Source organism: Diabrotica undecimpunctata, chromosome 8 (genome assembly GCF_040954645.1).
Source record: "Diabrotica undecimpunctata isolate CICGRU chromosome 8, icDiaUnde3, whole genome shotgun sequence".
Lineage (NCBI taxonomy): Eukaryota > Metazoa > Arthropoda > Insecta > Coleoptera > Chrysomelidae > Diabrotica > Diabrotica undecimpunctata.
Genome location: NC_092810.1, coordinates 30,005,978 through 30,024,845, shown reverse-complemented (window position 1 = coordinate 30,024,845; position 18,868 = coordinate 30,005,978). Strand labels below are relative to the sequence as shown.

Genomic DNA, 18,868 nt, shown 5'->3' with positions numbered 1-18,868 from the left:
AAGTTTCACTAGCAAAATTTATCAACACTCTTCTCCAAGATCTAATTAATTACACAAATTACCTCTCTATTCCAATTCTGCCTCTCCCAAGACTTTTTTATCTTTAACGATAAAATTTATAGAAAACTAGAAGGTTTAGCAATGGGAAATCCAGTTACTGCCCTACTTGCAGATCTTTTTCTTGACTCTCTTGAAAATACTTTTAAATAAAAAAAACACAAATAATCTTATGGTATAGATATGTAGATGATATTTATGCCTTTATAGAAGTAGTACATTCAGAATCACACAACATTAATTAGAAATCAACTTTTTACATTCTACCATTAAAAATAATTCTTACTCTCCTTCTTTTCCTACCTAAGAATTTTTAATTTTTAGAAAACCTGCCCAAACTGATCATATGATACCAACATCGTCGGATCATCCTCTTCAACATAAGATAGCAGCTATTCAGTGTTATGTCCATAGCATCCCTATATCACAAGAAAACTGATACTGCGAAATAAGAATGTGAAGTATAATTAAACAAAACTGCCAATAATATCGAAAAGTATCATTGCGAAATCTATTACCGAGGTGTGTGGTGAACCTAAAAAGTCCTGTTACAAAAAGAATCAAACAACCATTTCAATTAAAAATAAATCAATAGAAAACAAAATAGTGTTAACAAAGGCAGACAAAGGTAACACTACTATTGCCATAGATCAAATACAATATACATAATAACAAAAAATTGAATTTTTAAATAAACAAAATATTGAAACAATAAACAGAGATCCAACGGAAAAGTATCAAAAACAAATTAAACTAGCAGTAGAAAATTCAAAATCAATATTAAATTTAATAGAACAGAAATACCTCAACATCATGAACCCACAGCCTCCTAAATTATTTTCTTTTATTAAACTACGTAAACCTGATCACTCAATAAGACCTATAGCCTATAGTTTCTTTTAATACAGATCCGTCATATAAATTATAAAAAAACTGTTAGAGATTATTTTAGAACACACTATATTTTCACTTCAATTTATCGTAAAAAATACAAAAGAACTAGTAAATAAAATAAATCATTTTCAATTACCTAACAACTCAAAATTAATGTCATTTAACGCCAAAAACCTTTTTCCTAGTATTTCTCCTACAGAAATTTTTATTCCAGTGAAAAACCTTTTAGACCATAGTATTACAAATCCAATCATTGCGTCTGAAATTTTACATCTTGAAATTTGCATAAGCCAGGACTACTTTGAATTTAATAATCAAATATATACAAATAACTATTCAGGACTTATAATGGGTAATCCTCTAAACCCATTGCTATCACATATTTTTATGGACCATCTCGAAACAAAGATTTCAAAGCATCCCACATTCAAACAGTTTTTGTATTGGGGGAGATACGTAGACGATGTACTGGTATGTTTTACAGGAACTAACAGACAACTTGACCAATTCTTATAGTACATTAATTCACTCCATAGTCATCTTGAGTTCACAATAGAAACAGAACAGAATCAATCCATACATTTTGTAGATTTAAAAATTATCAGACTTAAGACTAAAACAAACATGAGTTCTCCGTATTTAATAAACCTACTCATACTGACACGACTATACACAATTCATCATCCCATCTTACACAACATAAATTGGCTGCCTGCCATAGCTTGTTACATAGATTAATCGAAATTAAAATGTCAAAAATTAACTTCGAGATAGAACTGAATATCGTTACGTACCGTACAACAAACACACAATAAATAAAACTTTAAATCAAAAACGACATTAGAAAGCCCTGAAATTAGTATTTCCACCACCAGAGAAAAAATCCAGTATCTTCTACTCGACTACATATACAGGCAAGATATCAACAAAAATAGCGAAACACATAAAAAATAAAGGAATAACACCAGCCTTTAGAACAAACAACAACTTAGGCAAATATATTAAGAAACACAAGAGTCAAAAGAAAAACCAATTACACAGCGGTGTATACAAATTTAAATGTGAAGACTGCCCAAAAACTTACATCGGTCAAACTGGTAGAGCTTTAATCAAACGTATAGCTGAACATAAAAGGACTTTCTATAATAGAAAAATAGATTCTACGTACGCACTTCACCTTCTAGACCAAAATCATTAATTTATCAAATCATCAAATCAAAGGCCTTAAGCTATCTTTATTTTAATCTATGGAAATCAACAAATTAAATGATACAGACATATTTGTGTGTGAATGATTCTGAATGACCAACTTGAAACTAACAGCTTCCCTTCCTTGAACTTATTCAGTTAAAGACTATAAAGTGTAAACATATACCAAAAATTGATCACTTGAGTAAGGCACTCTGGCCGAAACAGTTGTAGTGATAATAATTTAAAATAAATTTTGTGGAAGTGTTAAAAACAAAAGTTTTCAGTGTTTTATTGTTAGATAACCTATAACAGGTAGGTTGGCATGGTATTATATTTTCTCGACATTACTATATGGAATTAATACGTGGACCCTGAACGTGGCGACAATTAAGAAACTGGAATATATATCATCAGGTTAATAGTTTCTTCCTAGGTTTCATAGCTGCTGATGTTATGAAATTTACTGATTCTTTTCTGGGAGCCGCCATACCACAGGGCAGTTTGGGTGTCAGTATCAATCATCAAATTTTCTACTGGTGCGTATTTATGTTTATTGAGCTAATGAGAAGTTTACGACTAGGTATTCTTTGAAATTAATTAAGGTCTTTAGCCCGGATGTTATGTCTTTTATACTCTTATGGGTTTTAGGTTATATTTTACTGTTTTAGGCAATTCGTCCACTAGTCTTTTATATGCTGTGAGGCCCTCCATCATTGTGCGGTATCCGATTCGGATAAGTTTTTTTTTCTTTTTTCTCCTACTAACGATCTGATCAGGAGACACGTTATCTCCCAAACTTTTGAAGGTAGTTCTGGAACATGCTTTCAAAAAATTGAAGTGATAAGCCAAAGAAACCAAAGTCGAAGGCGAAATGCTCTTCCACCTATGATTTGCGGACGAAATTGTTTTGATAACAGACAACTTAAAAGAGATGGGTTACTGACATCTATGTTAGGGTTACACTATGCTTACTGAGTTAAATGCCGCCTGTAATGAAGTTGGTTTGAACATAAATTTTACAATACAATTTATGACAAATGTGGTATCAAGCTAACAGCCAAAAGTCGACTGCAACGAAATAGGATTAGATCATAAATATAAATACTTGGGTCACGAAATCCAAATTGCCAGGGACATCCAAACTGCTGAACTGAAAAAAAGAATCACTTTAGCATGGGTCGCATATGGAGCTCTATCAGACATCTTTAAGAGTAACATGCCAAATTATTTGGAAAATAAGAAGTTCTACCAATGTGTGATACCAGTAATAACTTATGGAGCTGAAACACTTTACTTAACCCAGACTACAGCAACCAAATTCAGAGTAGCCCAAAGAAGAATTGACAGATGTCATAGAGGGCGTAGCATGGCTGAAGTGGAACTGGGCGAGTCATGTGGCCAGAACGAATGATGGGCAGTGAACCCAAAAAATTGCAGTGTGGAGACCACGAAAAGACAGAAGAACAGTGGTAGACCACCTATATGATGGACAGACGACGTCAAAAGAATCGCTGGGAATTGATTGCAGGAAGCTCAAGATTGACAGAACTGGAAGAAATTATTGGAGGTTTAAAAACGATCTAGTCTGTGACTAAAGGAAGGAATTCACCATTTTTCTTTTTGGTTCGCTTCTACTATTGTCTGTTCTTCCCGAGACTCCTCTCTTGTCGTCAATGCTGCAGTACCTAGCGTGGCGATAGGTATTACGCCCCTCAATTAGTTATGTAAGAAAAATCCAGTAAAGGAAAAGAATATCATGGCTGCGCGCAACTTGCAAAAATGTTATAGATGCCCGTGTATCGAATTTTTAAGGGCTGCCGCTTCTAAGATCAGAATAGCAATGATGGTTACCAACCTCCGTCGCGGATATGACCCGTAAAGAGGAAGTTATACATTTCTTACTAATTGTACTATTATGAATAGATATTTACACTTTTCCCCTGTATTATGTATAAATACACCTACACAAACACTATATATTTATCTATCGCTAATCCCCAACAACATCTGTTTAAATTGTTTTGTTTAATTTTTTTAAGTTTTGAATAAATATTTGAAACCTAATGTAAAAAGCTTATTTATAATACTGAATTTTAATGGAAACAGGATTGATCAGGTTATCGGTAACGTCGATGCCATGACAACATAATTTATTTGAATTACATTGTTTAAACTCTAGTGACGCACATATAAAATATATTTGTATTTGGTTCTTTTCTGTGTTATTACTGTAGTTGAAAATGACAGATAAGATGGAAAATAATTTTTATATAATTCGCGTGTTCTTATTAAGTTTTTGGCAGCTGAAGATGCATTTATAGACCAGAGAAATTAGCAAATAAGAAGCCTATTTGGTGACACTCTTTCGTACAGGTGTATACATCGAGTTAGAATCTATGGAGAAGCTATGAGCATATTAAAGGTCGATTCAAACACATCAGTCACGTCTCGTCACAGTCCCGGCGCCGAACCGAACAATCCGTCATACAAAATATTCTTTATTAGAAATAGGCCGCCGGCATTCACATTCATCAGTTGACCATTTGACGAACAGTTTCCCAGCAGTCAGGTTTCGACACGTCTATCGCCCGGCCGATTTTATAATCTCAGCGACGAATTTTTTGGTTCTGCCGGGAACATGATGGGCGGTACAAGTGAACAAAATAAAATTATTGACGAGCAATTAATAGAATCTGTGAGAAAATATAATGTTTTATATTATTTGTCGCATGTAAAATATGTACATGGACATTCATTTAAAAAATAGGATAAAGAAAAAGAAAGAAAAGAAAAACAGGAAAGCAATTTTTCGACATCCTAAAATATTGATGAAATTTTACATCGTCATGAAGCAGTTCTTTATATAGTGTCACGTATTCTTCTTCGGTATCCCTTTTTTCTATGCGTCATTGCTTGGTTTGCTTCCGCTTGTTCTTCTTCCTCGTCCAAACATATAGCAATTATTGCTAATTCTTCATCCAAGAAACTTTTCATCTTTTCAACAGATTGGTCGCCGAAGACTGATGCATTTCGGGTGTGTGCGAATAGACGAACGAATAGATCTGTGACTGTGACGGGACTGATGTGTTTGAATCGACCTTTACGTGTGTATTAAAAACGGCATAGGTAGGCGTGGCTAACTGTGATACCCATATGGCGGTGGGATCATAGCCGGACTCAATAATATTAAAACTACTATAAAAATATGACTAGTTATTCAGAAGATTTAATCATAATCTACAAAGTGCAATACATTTTTAATAAACTATGATTTATTTATCCCGCGGTAAACACTAAAAACACGATATATTATACATAAAGATAAATTAATACAGTCAAATACTATTAATTTATTCTCTGAAGTACGGGCCATTACTTTGTTTACATATTTGTATACTAACCTGTAGAACGTTATTCCTGAAGATTTTTTATTAACATTGCTTCTGCCACTGCAACTACGCTGAGAACAAGAAACCATTATTATGCACTATCACAATATATTATTACAGTTTCTATAAAAGTATTATAAAACTAAAAATATTCGAAATACAACAAACGTAAATAAACATATACGATCTGTCAAAAGTGTTAAAACAATATAGCCGAAGTGAGGTCGTTTTTAGTCACGTGATGCTCTCTCCATAGATTCTAACTCGATGGGTGTATACCTACAACATGCTTTGGATAAATTTGGTGATAACAGCATTAATAAATATACAAATGATTAAATGTTATGTTTTACTTATAAACAGTAGAAGATCGCTATTGGATTTTAAATACTAAAGGTGACCGGTAAATTATATGGAAAAATTACACAATTTTACTGAAAAAGCTTAGAAAATCCTTTAAAATGAGTGCTTATAAAGTTATTTATATTAATTACTTATTATTACTACATATATTAATACTACTTCAGCCCTAGCCCAATATGCAAAATAGATTTCGGCCACAGGCCACAGACATTTTCAGACAGGCCACAAAATAGATTTCGAACAAAAACCATTGCTCTCATCCGCTCCTTAAAATCGAGAATCATTCGTGAAACCATAGTATGAATATGGGGATGTTGTAAAATGGTCAAAAGAAAAACTGCTTCCAAGTATACATGAACCATCTGTTATAGTTTTGGATAATGCCCTATACCAGGGGTGGCCAAACCACGGCACGCGAGGACGTTTTGGAAAAATTAAAAAAAAAAATAAAAAAAAATTAACTTAGTAAACAATTAAAAATTCGTCTTTTATTCTACGCCACTCTTTTATTGTACGCCACTGCCTCGCGCTAGACATGTTCACGTTATTCATCGTTTTGTCAATTGTCGATGCCCGGTTGACTCAGTTCTCAGTTGATTTTCAACTTTTGTGCGAGACGCTTCAAGTCTGTTTGCCTTGTGAGATAGTGTTTTTACAGTTTATTTCCTTTTAAAACAATTGTTTTCAAAATGACCACGAGTAAGCCATCAACTTCAAAACTTAAATATGAGGACGATATCGCGATTCGTAAATTTAAAACTGAGTGGGAAGAACAATTCTTATTTACTCATCACAACACTTCCAAGCCTTGCTGTTTGATATGTGGAATTTGTGTGGCAGTGCCAAAAAAATTTAACCTGGAGCGCGATTATAAGCAAGTTCATGGCGATTTCAGCAACAATTATCCTGTCGGATCACGCCTACAAACCGAATTCATATCCAAGAAAAAAAATCTTTGCCGGGCAACAATCTTTGTTCCAAAAAAGAAGTAATGAAATGGAAACAATGGTGAAGACTTCATATAAACTCTCGCTGTTATTAGCACGCAAGAAAAGGCAATATTCCGACGGAGAAGAGGTAATTAAAAATAGTTTACTAATATTCGCTCAAAATGTCGGTGATTCAAACATAAAACATATGGTGGACCAAATCGCTTTGTCCAGAAAGACCGTCATGGGCCGAATTGATGATATGGGCCAGGATCTTGAAACACAAATTATCGCCGGATTCCCATCCCATCCCATCCAATGGCGCTACAGCCCAAATCGGGCCTTGGCCTCCTTCAACAGGCTTCTCCAACCGTCTCTATTTACCGCTGTTCTTTTCCATGAACGCGTTCCCAGGCAGTTCCTGGCATCCTCATCGACTTCATCTTCCCATCTCTTTTTAGGTCTTCCAACAGGTCTTTTTCCCTGCATTCTTGCATTTAATAATTTTCTGGGATTCTATTCTCATGCATGCGGACCACGTGCCCTGCCCATCGTAATCTCTGCAGTTTAGTATGTTGTGCTAGAGTTGGTTCGCTATATTGCTCGTATATTTCTCTATTGTACCTAATTCGCCAGTTGTTGTTTTCACTTATTGGGCCCAGGATCCTACGTAATATTTTTCTTTCAAACACATCTAATGCATTGGCAGATTTCTGTGTCACCACCCATGTTTCGCAACCATAACTTACTATGGGCCTGATTATTGTTTTATAGACCCGGAGTTTTGTTTTCCGGTGTACGTCTCGCGATTTGAATATGTGGCCCATCGCGAAATAGGCTTTATTTGCCAGCACAAGCCTTCTATTTATTTCCGGTTCTTCTTCATTGCTTGCGACCAGATCCATTCCTAGGTATGTGAATCTATTTACATGTTCTATATCGTCAATAAAGTGTTGTTGCACCGGTCTATTTGATCTGGTTTGTATGAGTAGTTTTGTTTTATTTGTATTTATTGCTAGCCCTACTGCTTCTGCACTCTGTTTCAACTCAACGTAGGTTTCTTCCGCTGCATTCATTGTTCTGCTCATTATGTTTATGTCATCTGCGTATGCTGCTAATTGGGTAGACTTGTTTGTAAGTATGTTATTTCCGCTCACCGTCAACCGTCTAATTACATATTCCAGAACAAGATTAAAGAGCGTTGGAGCTAGTCCGTCGCCTTGTTTCAGTCCTTGCGTTATCGTAAACGCATCAGTGATCTGTCCCTGAATACATACCTGTGCTTCTGTTTCTGTCATTGTCATTTGCACTAGTCGTATTAATTTTGATGGTATGCCAAATTCTTTCAGTATATTAGGTAGAATTGTTCTATCTATTGAATCATAGGCTTGTTTAAAATCTACAAAGAGATTGTAAACGTCCATGTCATATTCCCATGCTTTGGCTAGTATTTGTTTAACTGTAAATAGTTGGTCAATGGTAGATCTATTTTGCCTAAACCCTGCTTGATATTCCCCGATGATTTTTTCCGTGAGAGGTTGTAGTCTTCGATTAATGATGTTTGTGAGTGTTTTGTATCCCGAACAAAGTAAAGAGATGCCTCTATAATTCTGACACAACAGTTTGTCTCCTTTTTTATGAATAGGGCAGATTATACTTTTCTTCCATTGTTGGGGGATTTCTTCTTTTATCCATATCCAATCCAATCCAATTATATCCAATCGCCGGATTACGAGACTGCAAATATTTTTCACTGGCTTTGGATGAAAGCTGTGACATCACAGGTAATGAGCAGTTGAGCATATTTGTATGCTTCGTGACAGATAGTTTCGATGTTGTAGAGGAGCTATTAGATTTGCGCCAACTGGTCTCCACAACAGGACAGGATATCTTGGATCAAGTGAAAAATGTTATTAAAGGTAGCAAAGTGGAATGGTCGAAATTGGAGACGGCTTGTACAGATGGAGCGCCTTCCATCGTTGGCCGAATCAAAGGATTTGCAACGCTACTTGAAACCCTTTTAGGAAGAAATGTTTTCAAATTCCATTGTATAATCCACCAAGAAGCCTTATGTGTCAAGGACCTCGATCTATCCTCGGTGATTTAGCCTGTATCGCGGTGTATCAATAGAATACATGCTCGAGCTGGTAATCGACGACGATTCCGAGAACTTTTTCAGGAAGAAACGGAGGAGGCAGGTGAATTACTGCTTTATTGCAGTGTTCGATGGTTGTTTAAAGGGAATGCACTGGCAAGATTTTGGAATTTTTGGAGGAGAATGAGGAATTGCCAAACGAGTGCTCTCTGTTGAAAAATGAAGACTGGCTATGGGATGTAGCTTTCCTTGCGGACATATTGGGACATTTGAACATATTAAATTTAAGATTACAAGGAAAATATTGTATTTTTCCAACCTTAGTTAGCCACATAAGCTCGTTCAAAAACGAACTATCACTTTTTTATTCGGATTTTAATGAAAAAAAAAACTCACTGATTTTAAATTCATGAAGGAATTAGCCATCAAATTAAATAACGTTCCAAATTACGATAAGTTTAAAAATTTAATGTCAAGTCTTCAAAGCTCATTCATTACGAGATTTCAGGATTTCCAGGAGGAAAATAAAAATATTCAAATTATCCGCCGGAATTCCAAATGGAAATAATAGATTTGAAAAGTAATATTTTGTTGAAAAATAAACATAAAGAGCTTGTTTCAAGTACAAGTAATTTAAATTATATTGAATTTTGGAAATACGTTTCCACAGCTGATTTTCCATATCTTCACAATTTTGCTTTGCGGTATTGTTATCGTTTTGGTTCGACGTATGTTTGTGAAGAAATGTTTTCAATTATGAATGTTATTAAATCACAATATCGTTCAAAATTAACCAATAATCATTTGAAAAATCTAATTTTATTAACTGTAACAAAAATTGACCCCAACATTCAAGATTTAATTAAGAAAATTCAGATTCACAAGCCACATTAACCACATCAACCATAAACATGTACTGTACTACTAGTAATAAACAATCTCGAGTAGTTGATAATTATATTTTTTTACTATTTAAAATAAAAAAAGGTCGTAGAAAAAGTATAGTATTCTACTCGCATGTAATGGCGATTACTCACTCTGATGAATTACGACACTCGCTTTCGCTCGTGTCGCAAACTTCATCATTGTGAGTAATAGCCGTCATTACATGCTCGTGGAATAATATACTATTGTAGCTACATATATTTTTTGTTATTTCATACAAATTCCACCTACCTATTGAATTTTTTCTTAGAAAATTTTTGGTGGCACGACTGACTTTTCATAAACAGATAGTGACACACTGTTAAGAAAGTTTGGCCACTCCTGCCCTATACCATTCGGAAATTTAAAATAAGCATCCAACAAATTCCTGGACAGTAGATAAAATGAAAGAATAATTAACGAATGAAAATATTTCATTTCCTCAAGATTCTTTCAAGCCGGAATTACTATAGTTAGCCAAAAGGAACGAAAAACCAAAATGATTTATAATAATTTTTAATATAATGTGTTAAGACTGCCCAGTTACTAGACAGTTTGATGATTCACTGGTAAACACACAAATTGCTGCCGGAAATTTTTTTACCGTTTCTAGGTAATTTGGGTCTGCTGAATCCAAAAATGCTACCAGATTTGCTCCATCAGATCGTTTTCAGGAAATACAACAGATCACATTTCTAACATATAGGGTAATTTAACGCAGCACTAGCTACATATATGTAGTTCTGCTACCAATTAAATAAACAAAACACTAATAAAAAGTAAGATATTTATTGTACAATAATGTACTTACAAAAATCATCACACATATCTGCCAAAAAAACTTAACTTTTTATCTAACCTAACCAGCATCGCAGCACAAATCTGCTACTCAGCGTCACCTAAAAACGGTCTTTTATATGATTTTCTTGCAAAGGCTTTAAAAGGACGGTCCCTTTGAAGACTCCAGCAGTAATCCGCCATCATGTGAGTGTCCCATCTTCCCTGATACCTCTCTTCCATCGTTTTGATATCTTGGTGGAAGCGTTCCCCTTGTTCCTCACTAAGGTCACCAAGATTTTCTGGGAAACGGTCTAAGTGGCTGTGGAGGTAATGAATTTTAATACCCATATGACAACCGTGTTTGTTAAAATTGTTAAGCATTTCTTCCACTATATCCCGGTAATTTTCCGATTTATTGTTTCCATTCTATTGTATCCCAAATTTTGCACAACTTTCACAAAAGAGCACCATGCATTACATTCAATTTCAGTCATCGATTCTGTAAAATGCGAATCTTTTATAAGTTGTCGTATCTGAGGCCCATCAAATATTCCGGCTTTCAGTTTTTCTTTACTAAGTCCAGGGAATTTGCTGGACAAGTATTCAAAACAAGGACGATTCTGGCCGAGGGCCTTTACAAATTGTTTCATCAGCCCTAGTTTAATATGTAAGGGAGGTAATATTATTTTCTCTCGGTCGACCAATGCTTCGTTAACTACATTAGCTTCTCCTTGAACTAAAGCATCTCTGGGATGCCATTTTCTTTTACTCCAGTGTTGGTCCTTAGCTCTGCTATCCCAAAGACACAGGAAACAAGGATATTTTGTATAGCCACCTTGTTGTCCCAGGAGAAAGTTCACCATCTTAAAATCAACACAGATCGCCCACTGATGTTGGTCATACTTGATGTTTTTTAGCACCAGCGAAATTGTTTTATATTCTTCTTTCATTTTTGTAGAATGCCCAATTGGTATACTTCCATATTTGTTGCCATTATGTAAAAGGACACACTTTAAACTTCGTTTGGAACTGTCTATAAAAAGACGCCAGTGATCTGGTGTATATTCCGATACACCCATTTTGTCTAATAGTCCTTTAATATTATTACAAAAAACCATATCATTTTGCTGAGAAAAAAAAGGCAAAAGATCTTTTTCTCTATTACGGTGGTATGTAATTTTGGTGTCTGGGTGAAGAAGATTCTTTTGCTTTAGTCTGGAGGCAAGCAACTGGGAAGAATCTTTTGGAAGGTTCAAATCTCTGATAAGATCACTTAGTTCTTCCTGAGTAAAGAGTTCAGGGCGTGTTGACTCCTCTTCAAAATCACTGTCGTCTTCCTCAAATCTATTAGTATGTAGTTCGTCAGATAACGTTTCGACATTATCCTCTGGTAACGTAGGTAGACAGCTAAATATTGGAATGGGTATCTGTTCAAGCTGATGTGGAATTGGTCTTATTGCTGAATCCAGGTTAGGATATGTCCACGTATGTCGATTGTTACGATTAATGCCCTTTATATTCACAAGACAGAAATAACAATCGTCAAAATGATTTTTTGGTTCCCTCCATACCATTGGTACACCAAACTTTAAACATTTTCGTTGTCCTTTCGTCCACTGTCGTAAGTTTTCCAGACAAGTTTTGCAGACTACATGTGGAGCCCAGGATTTATCTTGATCTCCTAAATGAACACCAAAATAGGCTTGATATGCCCTTTTTATAAAATCACAAACTGGTTTTCTACTTTCCTTTACAATGTACTCGCCACATATGTAGCAAAAACCGTCCGGGTTATTCACACAACATCGCCTGCTTGTAGAAGCCATGGTTTTCAGTTGTCAAAAACAAACTCTTGCAACGAAACTGAAATTCAAACTAAATTTTACAATAGAACGCAGTTGACTTTATAGGAATTTATTAAGACCGTTTCAGAGAAAATACTATTTACTTATCGGACAATAGTTAAAAAGCAATTAGCGCTAATTTCAAGTTTCCATTTCCAAGAAGTACACTTTAATTAGAAGTCATTTATACGTATTTTTATTAGAATTTGTTAAGTTGGTTTATAAACATATTGCAGTTATTGTGGTGGAATATAAAGAAATGTAAGAATATTTAAGTATTTGATGAGTATGTTATATCTCGAAAACTAGAGCTGATACAAAGAAAAGGTTTGTATTTTTGGAATCAGCACAGATGAATTAACCAAAATCAGTTGATTTTTTTTCGGCAAAAATTTTTTTTTGTTGGACTGTGTTCACTCTTAAAGGTGTTGTTATATTTATGTTATATTCTTAAGTCTTTATTCAAAATTTGTATTCATATCTTTTGTTTCTTGATTGAAGTATATATTTAATAATGAATATAAGATTGACATTATAAAAGCAATCTTAATGTTGAGTTTTAGTCGAAAATGTATTGCCTTAATTTTAAAATTCAAACCGTTTAATATTTATGGATATTCAGACCTCAGGTGTTGGGAATATCCTGTAAAATTTAATAACCATCATCATGAACGCACTTTAGACTGTCCTTACGGGGTGATTCTATATATCTAGGGTTTATTTCAACCTGTAAAATACACTAGTTATAAAATTAAAATAAGATAAAAAAAAGAACTAATATTAAGATGAAAATTTAGGTAGAAAAGTTCTTATAACAAATGAAGATGAGAAGGGTTTAAAAGCATACCAATTATTCAAAATAAAGAGTCGCTAAGTAAACATAAAATAGATGGAACTAAAATTTATGGATGACAGACCAGATACTGCAACTAAAGGACAAAAGTAGATTATACAAAAATAAAAATGTGGACAAAATAACCAAACAATAGTAATATCTGCATTAATAAGAAAAGAAAGAAAATATTCCATATCAAATACAACCTAGACAAGTCATCCTTCATCGTCATCATCATGGACCTACAGCTCTTTGTGGACCTTGGCCTGCTCCAGGGCGTCCTTTCATTCGTCCTTAACAAATGTTATTCTTCTCCATCCTCTAATTCCAACTGCTTTGAGATCCTCTTTCACGTCGTCGAGATACCTTAGTCTATTTCTTCCTCTAGTTCTACTTCCTACTAGATTTTGGAACATAGATATTCTGCTGGGTTTTTCAGGATTTACTCTTAACACGTGGCCAACCCATCTTAAGCGGTTTATAGATAGATAGATAGAATTTATTTGTCTAGAAATTTATACAATGTATACAAAATTACACAAATTTATCTGACTAGTCCAAAAAAGGTAAAGGTGAAGGTAAAGGTGAACGATATAGAAACAAATAATATACCGATTGCGAGAGGGGTTAGGCAAGGATGCGTCTTGTCTCCGACGCTTTTCAACGTGTACTCACAGGTCATATTCAGAAAAGCCTTATGGGAAAGAAAAAAGGGAATAAGAATTGGTGGAGAAATCATAAACACCATGAGATTTGCAGATGACACGGTACTTATGGCTGAGAGTATAGAAGATCTACAAACTTTACTAGATGCAATAAATAGTGAATGCATTCAAATGGGACTTGACATCAACACAGATAAGACCAAATTTATGATAGTATCAAGGAGTCCAATAAATAATGAACAACTAACTCTTGGTGGACAGCAAATAGAGAGAGTGACAAAATATAAATATCTGGGAGCTTACATCAACACAGAATTAGATCCAGACCAAGAGATCCGGGTACGAATAGAAATGGCAAGGACAGCGTTCTTAAAATTCAAACAATTGTTCTGCGACAAAAATCTGAATATTGCGCTGAGACTGAGGTTTGTTGAATGTTACGTCTGGTCGCAACTATTGTACGGGGTAGAAACATGGACACTAAAAGCGCAAATAGTTAAAAAGATTGAAGCCTTTGAACTTTGGATATACCGGAGAATGTTGAGAATCCCATGGACTGCCAGGGTCACCAATGAGAAAGTGCTGAGAAGAATGGGTCGAGACAAAAAATTGTTGAGAACGATAAAAGTACGCAAGACTGCATACCTTGGACACATACTAAGAAATAATAAATATAGCCTTCTGCAGGTCATCATGCAGGGTAGAGTCGATGGCAAAAAGCTAATAGGTAGAAAGAGGAAGTCATGGCTGCGAAATATTCGAGACTGGACAAACATGACTGTAGACGAATTATTCCACGTTGCAAAAGACAGAGAAGCTTTTAAAAATGTGGTCGCCAACCTCCGTTAATGGGGACGGCATAGGAAGAAGAAGTCAAAAAAAGAAATATATGTTATACAAATGTATACACACATTAAAAGTTTAGTACATTAACAATTACATTAAAAAAAATACATTACAAAACTAGATTAACAATTTAGAAATTCTTCAATACTGTAAAAAGCATGGCTAACTAGAAATGTTTTTAGATTTTGTTCAAAGCATTTAATAGTGCTAAGATGCATCTTATGTGTCACCAACATGTCACTGAACTTATAATTAAAACATTTGATCCCAATGTAATAGCATGCTGTGCGACTCCTAGGCGGGAAAAAGGCTTATGTATGTCATTCTTTAGGCATGTGTTATGTGGATGTACGAGTATGTTAGCGTTCCTAAAGAATGTTTGGTCCTGTTTTTTATATACATTATTAGCTGTAAAATATATAGGCTAGGAAGAGTTATGATGTTAGCTTTTATAAATAGTGGCTTACATGATGTAGTTGGTGATACTTTAAACCTAGTTCTCACAGAAGACTTCATTGACAAATATAATCTTATCCAGTCATGTGGTATACCTCGAACTCCCATGCCTTTCATCTTCATCAGAAGCAGCTTGTGATCCACCATGTCAAAAGCACAACTGAGATAATAAAAAAGACCCAACATGTTCTGCTTTTCATTAAGAGCTTCATAGATACAGTTAAGACAGTCATCAACAGCACTTACAATAGATTTGCTTTTCCTGAACCCATTTTGGACATCTGGCAGTGAATGAAATGCTTCTAGATAGCTTGTTAGTCTTTCACAGAAAGCCAGTTCAAACAACTTTGCAATCTGACTAGGTATACAAATCAAACGATAATTCTCAATATTATTTGCAGAACCTTTATTTTTTTAAATTGGAAATGCCTTGGATTCCTTTATATTGTGAAATTGTCCTGTCGTAAAAGATTCGTTGATTAAATGTGACAAGGGTTCACATATGTGACAACTGGCAACATATCTTATAACCTTACCATTGATTTCATCTAAACCTTCAGCATGTTTAAATGATAGTACTTCTGCAGGTGTAGTTGCAGAAAGAAAGAAAGTCTTGGAAAATTGATCAATTTTCATGAGATAATTTGGAGTTGAGTTATTATTATTTTTATTAATAAAATAGTTATTTATCAGGTTGGATTTATCTTTAGTTTTTATATTTTTATTGTCCATTATTTTAATTGTATTTGCTAATGTAGGATTGTTTCTATTTTGATTATTATTGATGATTTTCCAACTTTCTTTTATCATGTTGTTGATATTTTCAATACGTCCATTATTTCTTTGTTTTATATACTGTTGTTTGATTTGTTGATATTGCTTTTTAAAAGTATTATATCGTTCTGTACAAAATTAACTATTTAACCTTTTGCGTAATACGTTCATTTCGCACAGAATATTATGTATTTCTTTGATGTGCTTAGGAAACTTTACCATTTTGCCTGTATGTGGGTCCTTATAGCGTCTGTACAGTTCAAAGTTATATCCTTTAAGCCATTATACCATTATAGTAGAAAATAGTAAAATATATTGTAATATTTTTATTCTTTGTTTAAAGTACAAAGTACAGTAACTAGATGTCCCTAGTACCTTACTGACTAAAACGTTTTTAAAACAAATAGATACTAGTAAATGGCTATATACATGCTACTTAATATTTTAAACTTATTCGCAGCCACGATGTTGAAGGGAATAGACGTATTAGTTTTTATGCTAACGTTCGCAAGCGTGTTTTGCAATGATTTCTCGGAAAAAGACGCTATTGCCTATCTAAATCAATATGAACAGATCGATAATAGTACAGATTTCTCTACTTTGATAATTAACTTTCAAGAAAAGTATAATTTACCAGTGGATGGTTCGCTTAATAATGCAACAATCAAATTTATGCGTCGCCCGCGTTGTCAACACAGTGATAACGAATTTATAGTGGCTTCTCCATGGCACAAACAACACCTGCGCTGGTATTTTCCTCAAAGAACGCTCAAGGCCCAAAAAGACGCAGAAATGGCATTTCAGATGTGGCAAAATGTTTCAACCTTAACATTCACAATGGTTACAAATCCTACGTTAGAGCCACCAGATATAACCATAACTATGGTTAGGGGAACTCATTATTTTAGGCCAAATTGTATGGGCGATGCTGAATGTCATTCATACTTTCCTCATTCCGCAGGCACCTGTACAGAAATACATTTAGATATTACGAAGCCCTGGCATTTTGGAAATGACTCTATACCTGAAGGCCGTATATGTTTTCTTATGGTATTGGTTCACGAAATTGGACATGCTCTTGGAATCGGTCACAGCGGTACTCAAAACGCTATCATGTATAATATGTATCAGCATAAGATTAGTGGTCTACATAATGATGATATAAATGCAATACAATATCTATATGGGCCTAACAATACATATGCTCCAAACCCAAAGTTTACAACAACTAGCTCAACAACAACTCGTAAGCAACCGACCCGCTCAAGGTATACAACGGTACATACACCAACAACTAGTTCGACAACGTCAAGACCAACAACTAGTTCGACAAGACCAAGGCCTAGTAAGCAACCGAAAAATGTGTGTGATATTGTTCCAGATTTTATGTTTCTAGCCACTGCTCCTGAGTTTTCAAATTACCGATTATATATCGCCCGCGATAAATTTATATGGAAACTAGACTTGAACGAAATGATTATTCCATCTCAGCCTGAACTTCTTGCTGATTATGTTCCTACAGAATTACGTCAATACACTTTACAACACATTTTTCAAACAACAGGCGGTGATTTGGTTACAATTGTGCCTCCAAACAAATATTTCTCAGCATCCTTTCCTATCATTCAATATATTGATAATTTTACACTTAATATACCCAAGAGGGCCCACATCAATGCTATTTTTCAATCAAATTCCGGGCAATCCTATACATTTTACAACAATATGTCATATATAGAATTTTTTAATGATTTTACTAGCGAGGTAAGAAGAGGCTGGATAAAAGACATATTTCCGGGAATACCTGAAGATATTTCTCTTGCACTTCGATGGATTGACGGTCATATTTACTTTTTCCGTCAAAATACTTACTATAAATTTAATGAATTTACAAGAAAAGTTGTTGCCGCAGGACAATTTAGCTGGAATCTATTTGGGGTGCCCTGTCCAAACGAAAATATCTTACAACAATTAAAAACTCTAATATCTAAACTTGTATCTGTATATAATTAAAAAAAAAGTGTAAAATATGTGTTTTTTATTTACGAGTAATAATAAAAATTGTAAAAATATATGTTTTTTTATTTACCAATACAAATTCCCGGAAGAAGCTAACATTCTATTTACTATGTAACATGTGTTCAAAGCCAAATATTATGTTAGAATTGTAAAGAATAAAAAGATTTTTAGCTAAACTGCAATATATTTACGACTTAAAATGTTAGATAATAAGTAACAAAAAATATAAGTCTATACAGAATAGTTACAGGGATATGTTAGTCATCGGGATGGATATACACCTAACCAAACATATTTAAGGTATTGGTACTGTTGGACGAGTCCATTTAACTGACAAAATAGGGGAGTTCGCTATGCAACCAGCAAACTTTTTCAATTTCATTAAAATCTATAAAACAGATACGGACAAATAGCAGTTTTATGTAATAATTGAATGTTATGTTATTATTAAGTGATGTGTCTTTAAACAAACTCGTCCTAGTTTTTCAAAATCACTAATATTTGGCACGTTTCAAGGTCAACAAAGAGGTATAAAAGAACGTCCTAATAGAAGCCATGTTCATTCTGTTGTCAACCTTCAACGAGTACGTCACGCTATAACTTTGACTGTGAACGTCGTGATTTGTTAGTGTCCAGTGTTGTTGTTGTTGTTCTCAAGGCGATCATCATGGTCTGGTCTTTAATTACCACAGGTAAACGTTTTATTTCTAAATTTAACACCTATTTAAATTCGTTTCAATTACGTTATGAAGAGTGCAAAGGTAATTTAAATATTGATTTAGCAAAGATATTAGAAAAAGGTATACA

The 18,868-nt window shown here is 34.3% G+C and overlaps 1 protein-coding gene across 1 annotated transcript; it reads left to right on the top strand.

Annotated features, from left to right (window-relative positions):
* Nucleotides 1-16,507: 16,507 nt before the first annotated feature.
* LOC140448751 (matrix metalloproteinase-18-like) lies at nucleotides 16,508-18,055 on the top strand. The gene has a single exon (XM_072541864.1). The coding sequence runs from the start codon at nucleotides 16,508-16,510 to the stop codon at nucleotides 18,053-18,055; it is 1,548 nt and encodes a 515-aa protein (XP_072397965.1).
* Nucleotides 18,056-18,868: the final 813 nt, after the last annotated feature.